General features: G+C 34.1%; 1 protein-coding gene across 5 annotated transcripts in view; it reads left to right on the top strand.

Annotated features, from left to right (window-relative positions):
• Window positions 1-25,492, top strand: part of LOC18430789 (Core-2/I-branching beta-1,6-N-acetylglucosaminyltransferase family protein) — a 71,919-nt gene that overhangs the window by 28,563 nt on the left and 17,864 nt on the right. For all 5 annotated transcript variants that reach the window (XM_020665159.2, XM_011623779.3, XM_088863573.1 and 2 more), the window contains 2 exons: window positions 2,169-2,250; window positions 2,393-2,473. In XM_020665159.2, coding sequence (XP_020520818.1) covers window positions 2,169-2,250; window positions 2,393-2,473 — 163 coding nt within the window. The remainder of the gene's footprint in view (window positions 1-2,168; window positions 2,251-2,392; window positions 2,474-25,492) is intronic.

Here is a 25,492-nt window from a genome sequence, read left to right as displayed (position 1 = left end):
TGTAGCCAGCAAGAAATGCAACAATATTAAGTGTATAGATCCATATATTGTATATGTTAGGGATCGAGATCCCAACCTTTTGATGATCTTAATCTCGATCTCATATGATCTCAATCCCAACCTTTTGGGGTATTTAATCTAGGACTATATATACTCTTTACAATATAGATCTCTTTCTTTGTAGCCAGCAAGAAATGCAACAATATTAAATGTATGGTTGCATTCCTAGCTGGCTTTAAATAAAGAAAACCATTAGTTGGGTTGTTATCTTGGTCTTAAAGGTGGGGAATAAATCCTTAATAGTAGGGATGAATCCCTATTAGCAATGATTGAGATCACAAAGGAAGAGAGCCCAGGATGGATTGGCTAGCGCTTGATTGCATGCCTAATTTCATAGGCTCGATTCCTACCAAGTGTTGAGGGGCGAATCGGGCCCTCCCTGCTCAAAAAAAAAAAATGATTGAGAACGCAAATATTTAAAAATCGAAATCCCTTGAAGATCCCTTTTCTAGAGCGGGATTGCTATCTAGGTTGGGAGATCCCAAAGCTATAATCAAGTCGGTAGATGTCTGTTAGTAGTTCTTTCTGATTGGCTAAGCTGGAATTGGCACATTAGAGTTAGTGTTTTGGCCATTTCACTATAATCACTGAGTCAATAGGCTGACTCCCTAATCATTCTTTATGTTTTCAATCCAAGTTAAATTGATTTTAAATAGAAGTAGTTGTTTTGGTAACAATTCTTTTTTGTTACTTTTTTTTAAAAAAAATGTTTCCCTAAAAAGAGTAAAGAAACAAGAAAGGTTACTTACTCCCTAGAACATACTTTATCTGGCATTTACATGTCAGAACCTCATTTATCAATTTGTACATGATAGGTCGGGCTCAATACAAGCCCTCTTAGAACCCAAAGGCTTCCCACATGAAGAAATAACAGTTTCACCCATCAACTTGGAAGGCCAACCAGTTATTTAGTGTTGGTTTGAAAAATGGGTCACCATCCATCCCACTTCTAATTCTCCCCGGTAAACCATCAGCTTCCCTGCTGATGGAACTATAACTCTCTTTTCCTTTATTCATGTGCTCCTCTCTCTCTCTCTCTCTCTCTCTCCCCCCCCCCCTCCCCCCCTCCTGAAACACAAAAAGGCAACAGCGGCGGTGGCTAACTTGACTGTCTATTTTGCCTCGTTGTTTTAGGTGGAAGAGTTGCAAGGAATGGAAGATATTTTAAAAAGTAAGGATCCAAATGGTTGCCTATTAACAAATGTGAAAAAAGTGAATAAAAAATAGAAGGCTGATCTAAGTGGCTTCCACAGAGAGACGGTTGAGAGAGTGGCAGATGTAATAGAGAGAGAAATGTACTGGCACAACCCTGTTCAGGAAGTTGATGTGGAACAGGAAATGTGGTTGGAATTGCAATAAAGGGGAAGCCACTGGTTTAGAGCACGCAAAGAAACTGGGGAGAATTAAAAGAAGGGGATTAGGGTTTTATGATGGTAACCTGTTTTTCAAAAAACACTAAATAAGCTATGGGCCTTTTGAATTGATAAGCAAAAGTGTCATTTTTTGTGGGGTGCCCTTGGGATTTGACACGGCTTATACTGAGTACTTAGCCACTAAGTAAGGTTTTGACACTAACATGTTAGATAAAGTGGGTTTTTTGGTGTAAAAATATGAATAAATGAAATAAAAGAAGATTGGGTGATGCAATACCACTCCTTTGACTCATGTTGTTGCTTTAGCAAAATTGGCAGGTAATTTTCTAATTTACAAATTACTCTTTTGCATTGAGATACCCTATATTCATTTTATTTAACTCATGGATGGCATGCAGGATATCTTCACCTTATTGTTGTTATCACTAATTTTTGGGATTATTTTGTCTTCTTCAAACTTCTGGAAGCATATTGACAACCTCAAAATATACCAACCATACACATATTCATGTCCCAAGTTGTCTTTATCCTTTTGTCAATTTTGACATGCTGATATTAAATTTATGTCCATATCTTGCTGTTATAGGTGGCAATTGTGGTTTGGTATACTATTTTCCTGCATTTTAAATTTTAGTATGTTATTATATATTCCATGTTATGGCAATATATGCATAAAATATGAGTTATTTCCACATTTGAACACTTGAGGTACTGACATTTTCTTTTTTGAAACAGCTTTGCTGATACAAAAGAAGGTCGTTACAATCCTAAAATGGATCCCCTCATTCCTGTAGTTAGTTGGAGGAAAGGCTCTCAGGTGACAGAAATTCACTAGTTGCTGAGTTTCACTGGATTCTGATATCTTATCTGTTTGTGCTCTTCAATGTTTTCATAAATGTTCCCATCCACAGTGTTGGTCTTGATATATCTAATCATATATGTTTTGAACCTTATTACAGTGGGCCGTATTAACTAGAAAGCATGCAAAAGTTGTAGCAGAAGACGATACAGTCATCTCAGTGTTCCATCAACATTGCAAGGCAAGTGATTTGGTCCCCATTTAATTGAATGGTTTATATTCTAGTGTAAATTGTGTGTATGTTAGCTTACCATTATGATATTCGGAATTACAGTTAATACTCTTTATGCAGTCTTAAATTCTCAGACTGTGGCATGCATTCTTTGATTATTATACCTCTATTTTTTAATCATTTATCTGTATCATGTATGTCACAAGGAAGTTGCTATAGTTTGATGTGTATATGCCTCATGCACGTTGTACTCTTGCTCATTTTTTATTCTCCTTTATTTATGAGCATGATAGTGTTAAACTGTTTAGCCTTGTTTAGGACCATACCCATGCATGTTGGGGTCTGCAACCTCATTTGTGAGAATCACAATATTTGTACATATCAGTTATTTTTCTCTCTCTCTGTATATTTTATTTTATTCTATACGTATCATATTTTCTATCTCTACTTCCAAAAAAATTAACATTTTTCGTCTCCCCATGTCTTTTATGAACCCCTACATTGCATATAGCATGCAGCAGAGACATAAAAAATGCTGCTAAGGTTGTTCTAAAGGTCTTGTACAGTGTGTTAAAAGACAAATCCTTAGTTTCCTGCTTCTTTTATCCTTGTCCATCATGGACACAGTTCCTGCAAATCTTTTGGAATGCTCCTAATGTTTTCTGCAGTTCTGCTCCTATGCCTCTCAAAATAGAGTTCTACAATCTCATGAGAGAGAATGGGTTCTTACTAGGATTTTTTATTAAATCTGATCTCCATGAGTTCCACAAGCATGTTTGGTAGTAGTAAATTAATGGACTAATTTGCTAATGTGGTTCTGTTTGTCCTTAGCCTGTCAGTGACATATCTGTCATGCAACTCTTGACTTATGTGTGTTTGTTGTCATTTTCTTATTGTACTTGTTATTATTATTATTATCAGAAAGAGGGTACTTCAGTTCCAAACTCACTGCTCAAAACTATGCTGACTAAAGATGTTATATTCCTGTTAATTTCACAATCTAATTATATTTTAGAAGAACTTTGATTATAGGTGGGAACTCAAAACTTTGAGTATAATGGGAGACTTCAAGTGTAAATGGGAGCTCCTTGAGAAACACATTTGAAAACTTCTAAAAATTTTGTATCCCAAATGTGTGGGAAGGGAAAATGTTCAATTACATGTCACTTGTGTTATTCCTTGTTTCTCTACAGTGTTCTATATTCTTATTGCTCGCCATGTATATCTTTTGTTTCTTCCAATCTCAACTGTTTCTATTTTCTTGAGTGTTCATAAAACAAAATTCCATAAGTTTTTTCATCCCAATTTCCTGAGGACGTGTTTGCTTGTGGAAGAGGGGGCTGCCAAATCCCCCTCTTCCATGAAGTATGGAAGCCGGCATGGAAGGGCCGCCTTCCCAAAAACAATGTCAAGATGGAAGTTGTGGATTCCATTTTGCATCTTTCACGAACGTGCAACAAAAGTAGGAGTCCGTTCAGTGGAACTTTGGTCTCCCACTATCCAAAAGTTCAACAGAAACAAGCACACCCTAAAAGTTTCTTCTTTCCCTATTCATGTTTGACCATGCTGTGTTTTTTTAACTTTTCCTAGCTCCTTTCTTTTGGTCTTTATTATGAAAAATCCAAGCTTAGGTTTCACTTTCGACAATAAGTTAGGGGATATGAGTCTCTGTGTGTATGTTTGGGATGATGAGCAATTTGTAGAAAGGGCCTACTGTGCGTAGTTGGCAATCTCCTATATCATTATAGGGATCTCTGATTTATCCATATATTAATTCATTTTTACATGAATTTTTTATTCTCACATGGTCATAGACAAATATTGGAGGTCCACATTGAGCAAAGGATTGCAAACATGGCTACCCCTTTGTACCTCTTTTACAATAACAAGTAAAACATAAATATAAAAATTTAATAGTTATATACAATTTGTTATCTAAAAGCATAGTTACCGGGAGCGCCACTTTAGTCCCGCTCGGGAACCCAACTACGGTGCTCCCTGGTCGGGATCTCGACTGGAATTCGTTCCAATTTTTTTTGGGAGCTCGCTCCTATTTATTGGATTCTCGCTCCTAGTCTCACTCCTTTACTTTTTATTTTAAGATGTGTATTAAATACGCATGTAATAATCACAATTTTAATTATTAAAATATTGGATGCCGTCACTCATGTGTGTGTTTTAGAATATGTGTTTAACACAAAAAGCTTGTGCTACTGATGGAGTAAATTGTTGTTTAGTGCAATCAAGGAGAAACATGAGTTACTCTTCTATAATGAAATATGAAAATAGATTTATTGTTCATTAGAGATTAAGATGAAAAGAATAAAATTATTGAAAACATTTGGTTTATTCAGCTTTTACATAATATGGTCGTAGGGGTTCACGGAAATATATGCTTTTTAAAGATTGATAGATCAATTTTGCATTTAATGCATGTAATGATAAATTTTTATTATTAAAATATCATCTCCTTTATTTTTATTTTTAAGATGTGCATTAAATGCACATATAATGATCAAAATTTTAATTATTAAAACATTGAATGCCCTCACTCACGTATGTTTTAAAATACTTGTTAACACAACACAAAAAGTTTGTGCTACAGATGGAGTAAATTGTTGTTCAGTACCATAAAAGACAAACCTGAATTACTCTTTTATAAAGAAATATAAAATTAGATTTATTGTTCATTAGAGATTAAGACGAAAATAATAAAATTATAGAAAACATTTGGTTTATTTAAGTTCTACATAATATGGTCTTGCGGGTTCACATGGAACATGAATATTTAAAGTGTATTAATGATATCCTTTATGCGTATTATTTCCATTTTTACACAAGGTTTTTAATGCATATCTAGCATTTAATGCTATCATTTGAAAATATGTTTATTGGGGAGAGTAAAAAAGAAGATTCGAACCCTTTTGAGAAAGTACCTTGAATGGAGCTCGATCCTTTGCAAATAGAAATGCAGTCTTTTGTGGATGGAATCGCGACTCAACCTTAAATGGGATCTCGTTCCTATTGTTGATGGGAACGCGATCCTAATAAACATAGGAAGATGATCCCATTTTGCATGGAACACTTTCCTGTTAAATATGGATCTCGATCCCAATGTATCGGGAACTTGCTCCCCATGCAAACAAGATCTCAATCTGTAACTTATACCCTCTTTGGAACTCGCTCTCCAAGCTCCAGAGCTTTGGGCAGCCATCAATCCGACACTCCAGCTCCCGGAACTGGAGCCGTTCCCTCTCTTGCTTCCGGTAACTATGGCGATAAGTATAAAAAATGAAATTCATAAATTATTTTTAAGGGATATATATATATATATATATATATATATATATATATATATATATATATATATATATATATATATATAATCTCAGGAAACGTATCTGCAAACTGAATTGCTCAATCAATAGGGACAACAATTCTTCCCTGGTAGATGTTGTGGAAATTATGGAAAACCTTTAAATTCTTTCAATGTTGTTCAATAGACTCGGAGAAGACCATACGAATGAAAGGATTAAATATTTCATTCATAATGTTTTGAAATTCGTATGGTGCATTTTTTAAACCAAATGACATAACATTCCATTCATAGTACCCAAAGGGAACATTAAAAGCTGTTTTATATCTATCTTTTTCAGCTATCTGGATTTGCCAATATCCAAACTTTAGATCAAGTTTTGAGAAGATACTTGCATTGACAAGCCTATCAAGGAGATCCCGTTTGTTTGGGATTGGATATCTTATCCATCTTAATGCTTTATTCAAAAGTTTATAATTTATAACTAATCGAGGGGCTTCTCTTTCAATTTCAAAAGCCTTCTCAACATAAAAGGCTGAGCAACTCCATAGTGAGGAGCTTTTTCGAATCAGTTTTTTAACAAGTATATCTTGAATCTCCGATTTATAGATTTCTAAAAGCCTATTATTCATTTGAATAGGCCTTGCTTTGGTTGGAATTTTTTGCTCATTACAATCTGGTTCATAAGGGAGTTCTACGATGTGTTGTTTCCTATTCCAAAAGGCATTAGGAATGTCAGCACAAATTTCATTTTCAAGGGTTGTTTTAAACTTACTAATTTCTTGCTGGATTTTTGAAGATTGTAGTTTTTCTTCAATTGTTTTATATTTGATTTCTTCTTTTAAAGAGAACATAAATTTTTCTTTAGTAGAGATTTATTTTTTATATTATTTATCTAATGTATTCTGCTTCATGTCCTTCAATATTGGCAGCAATCCCTGTGTCATCAATTTTTATTGGGTATAGCATATTTTAAAAAGGTGTTCCAAGAATAATTGGTTGACTTAATCCGTTAACCATAATAAAAGAAAAGGTAAAGCAGGCTCCATTGTTGCAAACAACAACATCAGAAAGTTTGTAATTAATTAGCATTTTGCTACCATCGGCGGTGTTCAAAACTTGGGTAGTTTTGTTCAAAACTTGGATAGTTTTGTTCACATATTTTGTAGGCACCAAACCTTCATTAATACAATTTAGATCAGCGCCATAATCAATCTGAGCAGTAGTTTGAAAAGTGTATTCCCTTTGTACTATTATGTTTACTATAGGGAACCATCTTTGGGTTATTACCTTATCAATGAGGTTTATGTATTCAAAACTCTGGATCTTGGCTTTTTCTATAATGTTACACTCCTCATCACCTTCCTTGTTATCTAAAACTTTTGGGAGTGTATCTTCAACTTCAGGTGGTTGAGGATCATGATGATAATCATTTATCAAATTATTAAATTCAATTTCATTGTTAGGATATTTTTCTCTATTAGAAGTAATAGTAGTCAATTCTAAAATTTGAACCCTAGTTTTTAAGGTTATCAGTTCGTTTCAAACTTCATTAATTTCATGTTTTAACTCAGGGATAGAAGGTTCCCTATCAGTCTGGGTTATGTTTTGAACTCTTTCAAGAATATCGTGAAAACTGTACTCCTCTCTTGTTGGAATGAGGGAGGGTTTTGGAGTGGTAGGCTTGGATGGAGTTTTGGCCATGTTGATATATTGCACTAAAGCTTATTTTTTAACCTCAGGGTCACAAATTTTATCAATTAGATCGATAATCAGACTTTCTTCTTTTGTAAGAGTATTTAAGCTTAAACCATTCATATCTATGATGGCTTTGTAAAAGTTACATTGGCATGAGTTATTAATTTCATTATCATCCCTGAATCAGAATCAGAAGCTAAAATAATAAATTCTTCATCGTTAATTTCTCCATTTAGTATCTCTTCTTCCGAGTTATTAGAACTATCAGAAGTATCTTCTCTTATTAGGAGAATATCAAAAATTTGTTTTTTAATATCATCATCTATTTCAAGTGCATTTATCTTTTTCTTAACTCGACATTTATTTTTGTAATATCCTACCTTCCCACAATTATAACAGACAGGTAGTTTCTTTTGCCCTTTGTGTTTGAACGGGCGATTCATGAAGGGGCGATCTTGGATGAACTTTTTAGGAAATTTACTTTTCCTTTTCATGGATGGATTAAATCTAGATTTGTGAGAATGTTTAATTTTATCTTTTGAAAAGGGCTTTGAAGATGGTAAAGTATTATAACCAAATTGTTCACAAAATCCCCTAACTCCTCCTTCCCAATCATTTGTTGCTTTTCTAATTGTCTTTTAAGTTTAAGGTCTGTACATGAGGCTAGACCTTCAGCGCATATTTCAGTAGACAATTCTCCTAAGGTATATTGGGAAAAGGGAATGAGTCCATTATGCTTATTCTTAAGTCTTCTTTAACTTTTCCAGCAAAGAGGTTGGGAAGTCCAGAAATGAACTTTTCTTTCCAATGATCAGCTTTACTGTCGTCCCTTGAAAGTAACCTAGAGAAGAACACATCCTTGTACCATTTAAAATGTGACTGAGTAGGGCAACGAAGATTAGATAATAAATCTTTCGACCTTGCTGCTAAAAGAACAGTACTACCAACAAAGTGAAGAATAATAATATAAATGAGGGTATTAACTGCATCACCTTCGTTTGCTACAATTTCAAGGATTTGTCCAAGCCCAACTTCCCTCTTAACAAGCCATTGTTTAGTAGCATTAAGGATCCATTAATTAGTAGCATTAAGGATCTGATCCTTAGCAGATTCATCCATATGAAAATCTCACCATCCTCGAAGCCATCCTGTAAAGCCACATATAATGGGCTTGGCAATTTCATGATCTTTATTTCCACTATGCTTACAGGCGGTGGCATACATAGTCATGTGTTTCATCAGGTCGAGAATTTGGTTTTTAAACATACCGTTTATGTTCCAATTAACAATAGATCTTCCTGAGTAAGAGATTGAACTAGAAATAAGGTCTTCTTCTATTTGGATATCTACAGGAGTGGGTCGAGGATAATACATCCTAGTTTGAGAAACTAGACCCAGTTTTTCGTCCATAATCTATCATGTTAATATCTAAGCTTTTTACTTTAAAAGCATTTTCTATTTGAGAAATTTCTTGGTCTGTATAACTTTGATCTTTTTGTAGGATCTGTACTTCTCCAACAAGGGAAGGTTTTCCTTTATTAATACTTAAGTTTGACAATCTTTTGACTAATTCATCAACTAGCTCTTTGTTGTCTTCTTTTTTTTTTATACCTTGCAGGTATATTCGATGGAGGTTTGAATAGCACTGCTTCTTTATGGTTTTCTTCTTTCTTTTCTTGTTTCATAGGTTTTATACTGTTGAGGGCATTTTCAATCTTGGTAGTTTGTTTTCCTATAGTTTGTAGGAAGAGATTGGTGTAATTATTTTGTTATATAATGTGTGGTATTTCTTCAACCTTATCAGTTCCTTGGGTCCTAATTTAAAGGGTGAGGCCTTAACTTCAAGTTTTTCTCCTTTTAACTACAAACTAGTTTCAGGTGGATGGATTGATTCTATTGTTTCACCTTTAATGGTATGAAAGGTCTGAAAAGATTTTTCAACCATATTTATCTCAAATTCTGGGACTTTAATCCCTTTTATTTTAAGAATATATTTAAGCCATTGAAAAAAATTTACATTCTTTTTATGTTTTATTATGAATTTATTAAATTTTATATGGAAAGCATTTCTTAATTCTTCTTTAAACTCTTGAAAAAACCAATCCCTTATTTGATTGTTTTCTTCTAACAGAAAATCCTTTTTAATCCATTCTTTATCTATGAAGAACTTGTCTTGACATTGAATAGTGAAGAGATCAAAATCAAGGTCAGAAGGGGTAGATTCTTCAGGTTCAGTATGGGAAGAACCAGGAGTATTAACCATATATACTGGATGTTGGACCTGGTTTGAAGCCTTCCTAAGCCCTTCTAGAATAATTCTTTCATTATGTGCACTCTCATAATCTGATTGGGGAACAGAGGACATTAAAGTCCTAGGCGGAACTTTGTTCAGTGGACTGGACATATTTAATCCAGTTCTTCTGGATGATGGAAATTGTATTTCAATTTATCCATCCGGGTATTCAATTATTTGTTCAGGTTCTCTATTTTTAGGAATCTTGAGTTGTCCTTCAAACTGAAGAGACCAATTCTTTGGTAATTTTACCTGTGTTCAGGATATCGCCTTAGGTATAACAAGGTTGGATTTATCCATGTTTGTTTGAAAAAAAATTGTTTTGTATCCATTTGCCTAGCATTAGGACATAGGGTGTTCATAACTTTATAACAGATCCTATAGACAAAGGTTAAGTTTTGTGATCTCGGATTCATATCAAAACTTTGAGTTTTTAGATTTAAAGTTTAAACTTTTAACAAATTAGGATCAGATAAGGCCACAGAAAAATTTGGAAAACAATTAAAATAGATAGGGCTATTGCAAAGACTCGACTCAATGATTCCTAATAAAAAATCAGTGAATCTTTTGTGCCTATCATCCCTTAAGCAAAGTAAAACAGAATTATTTAACCATGTTCTGGTGAAGGGCTTAACAACTATCTGGACAAGACCAATATGCAGATAGTTAAAATCTTTCCTTTTATGTTCCTCAATCATCATTGAGGATAAAAATTGGAAACTATCTTGAGTTTCCATGGCTGAAATAGTTTTTTCCATAGTTTTGATTGAAAAACTACTTTTGAACTCAAAAGTCCCTCTTCTATAAACATCTGTTACAGGAACCTTTGGAATATTCCAAATTTGGATTTGTTTTTCGATGTTGTCAATGATAACCTCTTCTTTATTGTTTACTCGAAGAGTGTTAGAAGAAGTTGTGCTATTTGATAGTGTCCTAATAAAATTTACCATTTTGACCTTATAGCCGTTATCCGAGTCAAGTGGAAACAGTCCCTACACCTTTATTAGCCTTTAATGGTGATCTTTGGGTCGCAACAGCTTTGGATTTAGTTATAATATCAAAGTTGCAAATTTTATATAGAACTTGGCTCTGATACCAAATACAGCGGAACATGATATGAACAGATAAAACAGATAATATACTGACATCATAAAAGATAGCAAAGAGCTCCAAAGATTCCTTGAATGTTTAAATTATATTTTTGATTTTTATAAGGACTTTGCCCTAAATGCAAAACCTTTGTTCCAACGGCTTAAAAAGAACCCTCCGGATTGGACTGATGTACATACCAAAGCCGTTCGAAAAATTAAAATCAAAGCTAAAGGATTGCCTTGTTTAGCAATTTCTAACCCCGATGCCTGTAAAATTATTGAAACTGATGCTTCAGAGCAAGGATTCGAAGGTATTCTTAAACAAAGGATTCATCAGAAAGAACAATGGTTAGGTTTACTTCCAAAACTTGGAACCCAGCACAACAAAATTATTCTACAATGAAAAAGGAAAGTCTTACTTTAGTCCATTGTGTAATCAAGTTCCAAAGTAATCTGTTTAATCAAAAATTTCTTATACGCACTTATTGTAAAGCAGCAAAAGATATTCTCGAAAAAGATGTAAAAAATCTCGTTTCAAAACAAATGTTTGCCCGATGGCAAAGAATCCTTTCAGCTTTCGAATTTACTATCGAACATATCAACGGAACTCTAATTTCCTTCCTGACGTTTTGTCCCGAGAATTTTTGCAGGGATTAGAACCAGAATAAAAAAAGCCCAATGGATATAGTTCTAAGTCCAAATACAAGTCGGTTTACAACATCCAAATCACCCAATGCTTTAATAGAAAAGCAGAGCAAAGTTATTGATATATATCACCAGCCAAACTCCTTAAGGACTTATAGCCCAAGTCTAAGTCCTAATAGGACCCCCTTTATTGAAACAACATTTATACCTCTTATGGTGTTCGAAGATGATCATAAAACAAAAGATCCTGCTGAAATAGCATCATTATACTTGAAACACCATATGCACCCAAATAAAGGAGAAAAGTGCCGAGAATTTTATGAAGCTATCCTAATGAAAACAGGATCAGCGACAATAGTTCACCACTGCAAAAACAATGACACCCAATATGCATATTCGAAATTCCTGATACATAAGATCATTTCCTATAGAGATTGGGGTCTCGATCCGTTAAAACCAAGGATATTAAATACCAAAGGGTTTAAAATTAAAACCTATTATTACTTTGAATATATTAAAGCATGGGATGAATTGTTTGCCTATCAGAATACGAAAACCTCGCATAGTTGGTATGTTCAATTCAAATTAACTGACTTTACATAATTCCCTAACTGGTTTAAAAACTGGTTTCTCTTATAGAGAGCATGTGAACAAATCCTTCTTGAAAAATAAAAATAACCTAGAGAAAATTCTCTGAATTCAATAAACGTTGTTTAAAAAGAAACTACCATCGTTATTCTATGACTTTATACCAAATCCCTTGGATCCTTAAATGGACATACCAAATTATCGAGGATGACATGGATAGATGGGATTATATCCCAGAACTTCACAGGCAAATAGCCGTAACATGGTGGGACAATTATAGAAACGAGTCTCTAGAACTTGACAATATTTACATGAAAATAATCCCTACTTCCCAGTCACAAGATAATCCTAAAATGGGGATAATTGAATATGTCACAATTATGCAGCAATCGTAGATTATCTGAAGCAGAGCTTAAAAGAAAGCTGTTACTAGCCTTGGAAGAAGATGGTAGAGAAAGTAAAGACGATAAAGATGACAAAATGTCTACATCAACCAAAGTTGAAGATGAAGAAGAGGATTATAGTCCTCTGAATGGAGACGATTGCGAAGGAATTACATTTTCTCCAAAAATAGACACTTAAAAAAAAGGCTTTTTTAAAAGGGACGGCACAACTCCCAATTACCCAGGACACGAGTCCCATAACAGGTGGCCGACAGCAAGAATATTATTGTTCACCTTTCACTGTAGCCAATGGCCGACATAGACACCTTTCTACTGTAGTGTCGGTGTGTCCGTGCAATAATTCACCTTTCTACTGTAGTGTCGGTGCTTCCGTGCAATAATTCAACAGATTCCAAAATCTTATTTTGAAGTCTGGCCTTCCATCTATAAATAGGGGAAGCATCTTTCATAAGAGGCATCGTCTGTTAGAGTATGCTCTGTGCTTTAAGTGTTAAAGTGTGCTATGTGCTTTGAGTATAGTGTTATGAGCTTTAAGTATACTTGTATATCTGGTGGTGTATCACATTATTGTAGTCTGTGCTGTGCATTTTACCATGTAAGTTCGTTTGACTCTATTAGATACGTCTTATGTTTTTACTCTGCTATATGCTCCTGCTTTAAGTTACATATTTCTGTCAATATATTATCTGTTTTATCTGTATATATATATATATATATATATATATATATATATATATATATATATAACACTATCTACTATTATCTTAAAAATGATCACCCAATCTAACACTATCTAATATTATCTTAAAAACTGGAAGATTAAACTATGGTAAGCTATTACTTGTTGTAATATACTGACATAGTATAAGAATGCTAAGATGATAAAGATGGCAGATATAATGGATATGTCTATAACTATCCAAGAAGTATGAGTATAATTCCGAATTTTGATGCTAAATACTATCTTAAATTGCATCTTTTGAGACACATAATAATCACATATATGAATTGAAGAAGTAGCAATACAAGATTGACGAGATTACACACTTACGGATTATTACAAATACATAGGCTGGAAAATGACTGCCATTCGTGAGGGCAGTAAGAAGGCAGAGTAGACAAATTACAATCACACATATATGAACATAAAGTAAAGAGTAGCAGAGGTTACCGACTTGAGATACGGTACTTTTTACAGAGTTTTAGAACTGTACGAAGCTACTGTCATAAGAGAGAAAAAGAAAGAAAGCAAGAGAGCAAGAGAATAAGAGAGCAAGAGAAGAAGAGAGAAGTCTGGGCTGAGCTGCTTGATCTGCGAGAATTCGTTGTGAAAGCCTGTTCTGCTTCAGGTAGGAGGGGTTATTTATAGCTGGAGGAAGAGGTGCCTTGGTGATGAAGGTATCGATTCGATTGGCTCCCCATAGATAAGGAAGTTGTCATGAAGAGATAAGGAAGCTGTCAAGAGGAAGCTGTCACGAGGTGACGTTGTACTGTCGGCAAGATGAGTGGAGTTCAACGTGGCTGGCTGATATTATTTCCGTAGAAGATTCGACTGATGAAGGGTCATTCGGGAGACATGAGGGTCCCAGAAGAAAAGGACGTGGTACGCGAGGATAGGTGGGTTGTCGAAGAAGGAATTGTCTTCGTGGCGGTGATGGTGACACCTATACAAAAGGAATCTGTACTATGCAACTGATATGACATTACTGAGTCAAATCCAAATGGCGAGAATCTTTTTATTGCGGTATGTTGTCGTCTTATGATGCTTTTTGCTGTGGTGTTGTCGTCTTATGATGCTTTTTGCTGTGGTGAGGTCTAGTCATACTTTTGCTGTTGGAGAAGCGGGCTGTCTGAAGAGGGTTGTCGGGTTATTGGTCAGGTCGCTGGCTAAAGTCTGCCAACAGTGGGTTGCCGGACTGAACCGTTTCTTCTGAGGTGGCAGGTGCTGTATTATCAGGGGCAAGGATGTTGAGAAGATTTTGTTTTAGTTCTTCGAGAGTAGCATTGGGGTGTGCTAGTATCATCTTTTTCAAGTATGCAAAGAAAGTGGGTAGGCTGACTGTATTATGTTCTTGTGGGTTAAGTATAGTACTAGGAGGAGGTATTCGTTTAAGGGTCAAGGAGGCAGGATTAGTACTGAAGATATCCCACCATTTAATTTTGATAGTTTTGCCGAGTTTAGGGATGTATTCATAGTTATTCGTATTATTCTCAGAAATGGTATAATCCCATTTGAGTATCCAAGGTATTTCGTAAATGGCCATGAAATAAAGATGAAAATCATCTAGGTCAGTACAAGTATTATATTGTGCAATTTTGTCTGAAAGGCTTGGAAGGAATCTGGTAGGATTTGTGTCTGGGATCCCATAATAAAAACCAGTGGCGAAACCAATTTGGGAATCTTTCATAGATAGGAAGTTTGAATTGCAAGTACCAGGAGTGAGTATTATTTGGATTTTGATATGAGAAAACTTTATGCCAGGCTTCTATATACTCAGCATATTTATAATATTTGTATTGAAATTCTGGATTTATCAGTTTTTTCCCTTGTATGGGGTTACAACCCCAATCCTCATAAGAAAGTAATTTTTTTATCTGAAATTTGGAATAGGCATATAATTTAGTGGTTCTTTGATAAAAATGCACAATAGAAACAGAACCGGTTTCCATGAGAATGGATTCATGTGATGGATTTAAGCGGTTTACAAGGTAAAGGGGAGCAAGTTTATTTGGGTCAATTTGCACATGATTGTCAGAAATGGGTATATCAGACAAGAATGTTGTTTCAATATAAACGGATTTAGTAGTAGTGGAGGTTTGCTTATTTGGGTATGTTGCCGGAGAGAATGCCAAACTCGGGGTTTGTATAAAATATTCAGGTATGTTTGTGGATCTGAGAGGTGACATAGGTGTCAGAGTCAACGAGGGATAGCTAGGCATAAGAGGCCCAGGCATATTACAAGGTACTAAGTCCATGGGTTGTTTCCCTCTAGATTTAATTGGAGGATTATTCATATTGATATTTTTATTTGCAAGAAATAATTTCAAACCGCATGGAATGGTATCTTTTTCAGGAAGTGGTGGTAATGTACGGCCCCCTTGCAAAAATTCACGGGTAAGAAAGTCAGGTAAAGAATTAGCAGATCCGAGAAGATGCTCAATAGAGAAATCAAAAGGAGATAAAATCGCCTGCCAACGGGCAAAGATTTGTTTAAAAACAAGGTTTTGAACATCTTTTTGCCGAATATCTTTTGCGGCTTTACAATCGGTGCGAATAAGAAAGTGTTGGTTAAGAATATCACTTTGAAATTTACAAACACAATGAATAATAGCAAGTAATTCTTTTTTAATAGTAGAATAATTTTTTTTGTGTAGGATTCCAAGCTTTAGAAGTAAAACGAATTAATTGTTCTTTGGAATCAACAGATTGATTTAATATACCACCAAGACCTAATTCAGAAGCATCACATTCAATTATTTTAAAAGTGGTAGGATTAGGTAAGGTTAGACATGGTAATTCTTTGGCTTTTACTTTAAGTCGTTGTACAGCTATAGTATGGATTTCTGTCCATGGTGGCGGATTCTTTTTTAACCTGTCATATAAGGGTTTAGCATCAATAGTTAGATTCTGGTAAAAATCACTTATATAATTAAGGCATCCTAAGAACAAATGAAGAAGCTAATGAGGGATATTCATATTGAGGAATAGCAGAGCGCCCTTTGTGTTCTCAAGTAATATGACTCTCCAAGAAGAAATGATGTTTCAAGACAATGAAAACATTGAACCTCCAATCAGAAACACAATAACAAATATACAAAAAGCTTTTTTTGAACACCATATTTTCCCAGATATTATAAATCGAGTCAATTATAGTAAAAATTGGCGACCGATAAATGCTCGACCATACTATAAGAGATCAACTCCAGTTGATATCCAATTGGAAGAAGACCTTACAAGTCATACTTCTACATACACTGGTCGAACTATTATAGATTGGAACATTGATGGAATTTTTGACCATCGCATACTAGATACAATGAAACATATGACTATGTATGCTTCAGCATGTAAAATGACTGGTAGCCATGATCAGGAAATTGCAAAAGCCATCGTTTCAGGATTTACTGGATGGCTAAGAGGGTGGTGGGATTCCCATCTGAATGATCAAACAAAACAACAAATATTAACAATTACTCGTCAATGGACAGCCAAAAATGAACAAAATCAAGATGTTTTATATACTGAAAGTGATGCTGTCAATTCACTTATTTATACAATTGCCCTTCATTTCATAAGAAATACTGCCATACTCTCAGCACAAACTGCTGATCTTTTATCGAATTTACGTTGTCCCACATTATCCCATTATAAGTGGTATAAAGACGTTTTTTTCTCTCGTTTACTTATATGAGAAGATAGCCGCCTTGACCATTGGAAAGAAAAATTCGTAGCAGGTCTACCATATCTGTTCGCCGAAAAAGTCAAAGAACGATTGAAAAATAAACATGGTGGTACAATCAACTACTCTCAATATACGTTAGGCGAACTATCCTCTGAAATATGTGCCGAAGGCCTAGCCTTATGCAAAGATATGAAACTCAAGAAACAACTCGATAAACAAAACATAAGTGGTAAAAAGGAATTAGGTGATTTCTGTGAACAATTTGGCTATCATATTGATAAGAATAAACCACATAAAATACATAAATTCCATAAAAAGAGAAAACATCGAATTGATCGACCTGAGAAACCACATAAGTCTTCTCCAGCCACATATAAGAAATCTAAGAAGTTTACTAAAAGATTTGCTTCTAAGAAATCCCATCAAAAGGTAAAAAATTACCTGTTTGCTATAAATGTGGAAAAGTTGGCCATTATAAAAGCCAATGCAAAGTTAAACAAAAATTAGACGTCATTACATTAGATGAGCAAATGAGAAATAAAATATATGATATCATTCAAATATATGATTCATCTACTAGTTCAGATATAGACACTACGGCAAGTAGTGACACATCTTTTATAGGAACAATTCATAATGATGATTTTTATTGGTCAACTCCAAGTAATAGTTCTGACACTGATGAAGAACGATGTAAATGTCCTATTACAACTTCTGATATTCATACTCTAACAAAAGAGAATAATCTTATTTTAGATTTAATAGAAAAAATTTCTGACCCTGATGAAAAACGAGAAATAATTACTCAATTTATTAATTTGACAAAGACAAAAACAAAACATATGCCATTAGTAAAACCCCCTGATACTTATAACTTTTCTAATATTATGAAACGTGTAAATCAGCATGAAGCTGCACAAAAAGAGCCTACTATTGCTGACTTCAAAGCCGAAGTAAATACAGTCAAGTTAGAAGTAGCTCAATTAAAAAATAGAATTCAAATTCTTGAACTCCATAATAGAACTTCAGAAATAGACACTGATTCAGATTCCATTGAATTTGATCACTTGCTCAAATCATATCATCCCAATGATTACAAAAATCAATGCGAATCCTCTACTTCTAAATCAGTAAATGTATTAAATAAAGTAATCACACAAAAATGGTTTGTCTTAGTAACCATCGTAATAAGCGATGAATACGAATTTCAAACGCTAGCCTTAGTTGATTCTGGTGCTGATCTGAATTGCCTTAATGAAGGATTAGTTCCTACAAAACACTTTGATAAAACTACTCAAATCCTCAACACTGCAGATGGAAGTAGACTGTTTATTAAATGTAAATTATCTAATGCTAAAATTTGTAATGGTCATTGTTTTCCTACTACATTTATTATGGTTAAAGGACTCAGCCTAGCTGTGATCCTTGGTGTACCGTTCCTCACTCTGTTATATCCAATTACTATTTCCCATACAGGTATTGAAACAAATATCCATGGTACCCCTATTAAATTTGAATTCCTTGATAAACCAAAACACCAAGAAATTAATACTGTCAAACATAGTATCAAACAAAAATAAGATTTTTTAGGATCACTACAACTGGAGATCAAACACACGATTGTTAGTGAAAAACTCCAAAACAATGATATGATACAAAAAATACAGCAACTCAAAAGACTTATTGAAACTGAAATATGTAATGATTTACCAACTGCTTTTTGGAATAGAAAACAACATATTGTTGAATTACCATATCAACCAAATTTTAGTGAAACAAAAATACCAACAAAAGCTAGACCCATTCAAATGAATACAGAATTACTACAAATATGTCATAATGATATTAAAGATTTATTTCAGAAGAAACTCATACGTCCCAGTTTATCTCCCTGGAGCTGCTTTGCATTTTATGTCAACAAAAACGCCGAACAAGAACGAGGAGTTCCACGATTAGTTATCAATTATAAACCCCTAAATAAGGTTTTACAATGGATTCGATATCCAATTCCAAATTAAAAAGATTTACTAGATAGACTATTTTACATGCAGTCATCTTCCCCTTTGGACAATATGAATGGAATGTCATGCCTTTTGGTCTTAAAAATGCGCCATCAGAATTCCAGAAAATAATGAATGATGTGTTCAACCCTTTTTATAAATTCATGATAGTTCATATTGATGATGTTCCAGTATTCTCTGAATCCCTAGACCAACATTTTAAACGTCTTTATACTTTCATACAAACAGTTAAAAATGCTGGATTAGTCGTCTCTGCTAAAAAGCTAAATCTTTTCCAAACAAAAATTAGATTTTTAAGACATAATATATATATATATATATATATATATATATATATATATATAGCGAACGTATAGAATGAGATCATTTACCTTTGGTACAAGGTGAGACATTGATCTTGACCATTGGATGTGAAATTGGGTGGCTGCAATTATTCTATTGACCAAGCTCAAACTTTGAAAGAAATTTTCTTAAACCTTGTGACACATCGGATGGTTGTAAGTAATTGTGGCCACCTTGTATACAATCATCCTGCAAACTTTATTTCTATGTTACCATCTATGTGCTCAATTATTTTATCAGGAATATTATTAGATGGTGTTTGATGGAGAATATTTTCATTTTGGATTGATCATGATTCTGGTAAGATAATTTCTGACCATTTTATTGTTTTTGGAATAATGGTATTGGATTTTTCTAAATTAGTTTGGAATAATATTGTTCTACCTTTAGTATCCATTTGAACTACTTTAGGGCATAAAGTATTCATGACTTTATAATATATTCGATATATAACTGCTATATTTTGAGATCCTTGAATCATATCGAATCCTTAAGTTTTTATATTCAATGTTAATACATTTAATATATTGGGATCATATAAAGAGACTGAGTAATTAGGAAAACAGGTAAAATACATAGGTCCACTACATAGACTAGATTCTACCATTCCTAATAATGAATCATTAAATTTGTTATGTCTGGTATCTCGTAAACATACTAATATTGAATTGTTAAGTCCTAATCTTGTTAATGGTTTAATAGCTACTTGAATAAGTCCTATATGTAAATAGTTATAATTTTTTGTTTTATGTGTTTGTATTACCTTATTATATAGTAATTGGAAGTTTTCTTGTATACTAGTTACAGATATAGATTGTTCTACGGTCTTAATAGCATAACCTATGTTTAAATCAAAAGATCCTACTTGACATATATTAGAGATGGGTACCTTAGGTATAGTCCAATTTTGTAATTGGTTTTCTATATTGTCGATAAGAATTTCTTCTTTATTTTTTATCTTAAGAATATTATTATTTTGAGGTAACGCTCTGTTAGATAGATTTCTAATAAAATTTTCCATTAGTAGGTTGCGGATGAGTGCTTATTGGCTACCTCTTGTGTCTTTTTGACCTCAGCAGCTCTCCTGGCCTTAACGGTTTCTCGACTGGGTGCTCTTTAGCCTCAACTCTCGGACCCACTTTCTCTAATGGTAAATTTAATTAGATTTCTTCTTAGCAAAGTATTTTTCAAAGTAATAATTATCTTAACATAAAACTTTAGAAGATTTTCTTCTCACGGTTGGCTCTGGTACCAAATGAAGCCAAGATCAACCCTCTATGCTAATAACCTAAATATAAGAACAGAATGATAAAGATAAATAGTGAAAACGAAGATATATCAACTAAAAGCCAAGTAGTATAAGATGATTCATAAACTTTTATGCTAAGAACAATTCTGAATTGCATAATAACATTCAAACTTATATATTGAATAACTAAGAATAACTATTACATAAAACAATTGTGATTGCAAACCTACTGTGACATATTACAGACTCAAACTGACTGCATAAACAAAGCAAACAGATTGTATTACAGACTTACATAAAATATGAAAAGAGAGAAGAAGAGAAAAGAGGAGGCTTGTTGTCTGCAGATGCAGTCAAAAGGCCTTCTACTCGCTTGGATAATAATTTGGGAGACTCACCCAATTACAATCAGTCATAAGAATTTAAACATAGAGAGGAGAGAGAGAGAAATTCAAACTTAAAGCTTAGAGAGAAAAGAAGGAAGAGCAAAGAGAACAACAGAGGACTAGGACTCTATGCAGAAGAGTAGACGAGGACTCAATGCCCTGGTAGAATGCTTTGATCCTCCTTTTATAGGGAGCGGACGTCAAAAACATTTAGCTAGATTGGAAGGTCAATATCATCGGGATGAGCTGGAGATTCTCTTGGTCTGAAGATAAGGTGAGCTGGCGATGAAGGACAGTGCTTTATCGGGGAAAGTAGGTAGGGAATCTTTCTTTTACTGTGTGCTTTTGACTTGATGCGACTTTACTGTTCACCTTTCCTTGTAGCATTTTTGTCATATATGTCGGTGGTGTCGGTGACGAATCTCATGTCTTGTCAGTGGTTACTTTTTCCTGTAGTATGGTGACACGTAGTCTGATGAAAGAATCTTCACTATTGCTTGATTTGATAGAGATAAGAAGGAATCTTCTTTTTATGTGGTATGTACTGTATCAGCTACTTTATTTAATAGACTTGATGATACTTTATTCGGGTCGGGCCAGGTCAGTAGAGTGATGGTTTCTGTGACATTCCATGGGCCGACTGGTCTTCAAGGTCTTCTGATTCTATTGTTGCTGAGGCTGATCCTTCGTGATGTACTTGGGTTGTCTCAGCTTCTTCTGAAAATATTTTGAGCAACTCCTTTTCTAATTCTGCTTTCGTTGCCTGTGGGTTCTTCCTTTTCATTATGGATATATATTCTGATAAATTATTTGGGTTGTCAAATGGAACAGATATATTTTCAAGAGGTATTTGTTTAAGAATAATATTATCAGGCTCAAGTTGGTGGCAGACAAAGACATCCCACCATTTTACTGATATCTACTTTCCCATGCATGGTATATATTGATAATTATTGGTTATATTGGGCGATATTGCATATTGCCATTTCAGTATCCAAGGTATTTGGTATAATGCAACAAAATACATATGATAATGCATATTGGGATTACTCCCATTGAACTCAATGAATTTGTCTTCAGAAGTTTGTAAGGTTGCGGGCATTATTTGGGTTCTGGAACCCCAAACCATGAACCAGTCCTTAAACCAGTTAGGGAATGGGTTTGATACTGGGAGTTTAAATTGTAAGAACCAGGTATGAGAATAATATTGTTTTTGAACCGTAAGCACTTTGTGCCAGGCTTCAATATATTCAGAATAACAAAAATGTTTATTTGGGAATTCTGGGGATATTAATCTTTTTTCGCTTGATGGATCTGAACCCCATTCATGAAAATGTAATATCCTACGTATTTGTAATTTCGAATATGATACTATTTTTTAATTCTTTTGGTAATAGTGTGCAATAGTAACAGAACCTGTTTCAAGTAAAATCATTTCAAACCATTCCCTGGTTTTTATGCCAAAGGAAGGATTCAGGTTATTGCATAAATAATGTCTGGCTAGAATATTTGGGTTTCAGCCACTTGATTATTTTCTATGATAATATCATCAATAAAAGCGGTTGCTTCATATTGAGATTTGGTTGGTTTTCTTGGAATAGAAGATTGTAGGAATAATGGTGTTCTTGGAGAAGATGGAGGTAGTTGGCTTGAATATATAGGGTAGACTGGACTATTTGGGTCAGTTGGAGAATACGGTATTAGAGTTCTAGTAGGTGAAGGTGATGAATTGGGTGATGAACCAACTCGCACTATATCCATTGGTGATTTGCCACGATTTGTGTACATATTCTTATTTTGATTGAATAATATAAGTCCTAAAGAACCGACCACTCTGAAGATAAATCAAAACCAGTTCTGGCACAAAGTGTTTACAGTTCAAAACCAATATTATTCTCATACCTGATTCTTACAATTTAAACTCCCAGTATCAAACCCATTCCCTAACTTGTTTAAGGACTGGTTCATGGTTTGGGGTTCCAGAACCCAAATAATGCCCGCAACCTTACAAACTTCTGAAGACAAATTCATTGAGTTCAATGGGAGTAATCCCAATATGCATTATCATATGTATTTTGTTGCATTATACCAAATACCTTGGATACTAAAATGGCAATATGCAATATCGCCCAATATAAATCAATATATATCATGCTTGGGAAAGCAGATATCAGTAAAATGGTGGTATGTCTTTGTCTGCCACCAACTTGAGCCTGATAATATTATTCTTAAACAAATACCTCTTGAAAATATATCTGTTCCATTTGACAACCCAAATAATTTATCAGAATATATATCCATAATGAAAAGGAAGAACCCACAGGCAACGAAAGCAGAATTAGAAAAGGAATTGCTCAAAATATTTTCAGAAGAAGCTGAGACAACCCAAGGACATCATGAAGGATCAGCCTCAGCAACAATAGAATCAGAAGACCTTGAAGACCAGTCGGCCTATGGAATGTCACAGAAACCATCACTCTACTGACCTGGCCTGACCCGAATAAAGTATCAAGCCTATTAAATAAAGTAGCTGATACAGTACATACCACATAAAAAGAAGATTCCTTCTTATCTCCATCAAATCAAGCAATAGAGAAGATTCCTTCACCAGACCACGTGTCACCATACTACAGGAAAAAGTAACTAATAACAAGACATAAGATTCGTCACCGACACCACCGGCATATACGACAAAAATGCTATAAGGAAAGGTGAACAGTAAAGTCACATCAAGTCAAGAAAACAGTAAAAGAAAGATTCCCTATCTGCTTTTCCCCGACAAAGCACTGTCCTTCATCGCCAGCTCACCTCATCTTCAAACCAAGAGAATCTCCATCTCATCCCCATGATATTGACCTTCCAGTCTAGCTAAATGTTTTTGACGTTCGCTCCCTATAAAAGGAGGATCAAAGCATTCTACCAGGGCATCGAGTCCTCGACTACTCTTCTGCATAGAGTCCTAGTCCTTTGTTCTTCTCTTTGCTCTTCCTTCTTTTCTCTCTAAGCTTTAAGTTTGAATTTCTCTCTCTCCTCTCTGTGTTTAAATTCTTATGTGTGATTGTAATTGGGAGAGTCTCCCAAATTATTATCCAAGCAAGTGGAAGGCCTTTTGTAGCTACTGCATCTGCAGACAGTAAGCCTCCTCTTTTCTCTTCTTCTCTCTTTTCATATCTTATGTAAGTCTGTAATACAGTCAGTTTGAGTCTGTAATATGTCACAGTAGGTTTGCAGTCACAGTAGTTTTATGTAATAGTTATTCTCAGTTATTCAATATATAAGTATGAATGTTATTATGCAATTCAGAATTGTTCTTAGCATAAAAGTTTATGAATCATCTTATACTACTTGGCTTTTAGTTGATATATCTCCGTTTTCACTATTTATCTTTATCATTCTGTTCTTATATTTAGGTTATTAGCATAGAGGGTTGATCTTGGCTTCATTTGGTATCAGAGCCAACCCTGAGAAGAAAATCTTCTAAAGTTTTATGTTAAGATAATTATTACTTTGAAAAATACTTTGCTAAGAAGAAATCTAATTAAATTTACCATTAGAGAAAGTGGGTCCGAGAGTTGAGGCTAAAGAGCACCCAGTCGAGGGACCGTTAAGGTCAGGAGAGCCGCTGAGGTCAAAAAGACGTAAGAGGTAGCCAAGAAAGCACTCATCCGCAACCTAATAATGGAAAATTTTATTAGAAATCTATCTAACAGAGCCTTACCTCAAAATAATAATATTCTTAAGATAAAGAAGAAATTCTTATCGACAATATAGAAAACCAATTACAAAATTGGACATACCTAAGGTACCCATCTCTAATATATATCAAGTAGGATCTTTTGATTTAAAATAGGTTATGCTATTAAGACCGTAGAACAATCTATATCTGTAACTAGTATACAAGAAAACTTCCAATTACTATATAATAAGGTAATACAAACACATAAAACAAAAAATTATAACTATTTACATATAGGACTTATTCAAGTAGCTATTAAACCATTAACAAGATTAGAACTTAACAATTCAATATTAGTATGTTTACGAGATACCAGACATAACAAATTTAATGATTCATTACTAGGAATGGTAGAATCTAGTCTGTGTAGTGGACCTATATATTTTAATTGTTTTCCTAATTACTCAATCTCTTTAAATGATCCCAATATATTAAATGTATTAACATTGAATATAAAAACTCAGGGATTCGATATGATCCAAGGATCTCAAAATATAGCAGTTATATATCGAATATATTATGAAGTCATGAATACTTTATGCCCTAAGGTAGTTCAAATGGATACTAAAGGTAGAACAATATTATTCCAAACCAATTTAGAAAAATCCAATACCATTATTCCAAAAACAATAAAATGGTCAGAAATTATCTTACCAGAATCATGGTCAATCCAAAATGAAAATATTCTCCATCAAACACCATCTAATAATATTCTTGATAAAATAATTGAGCATATAGATGGTAACATAGAAATAAAGTTTGCAGGATCTGATAAACTTTAAAATCTAAAATGAAGATGAGATAGAATATTCAAAAATAAGACTTGAACCTTCAAGACATTCTCTTTCTTCTGCAT

The sequence above is a fragment of the Amborella trichopoda genome, chromosome 3 (assembly GCF_054954075.1).
Source record: "Amborella trichopoda isolate Santa Cruz 75 chromosome 3, AtrichopodaSantaCruz75HAP2 v2.0, whole genome shotgun sequence".
NCBI classification, from domain to species: Eukaryota; Viridiplantae; Streptophyta; class Magnoliopsida; order Amborellales; family Amborellaceae; genus Amborella; species Amborella trichopoda.
Note: the sequence above shows the minus strand (reverse complement) of the source record. Positions and strands in the feature narration are given on the sequence as shown.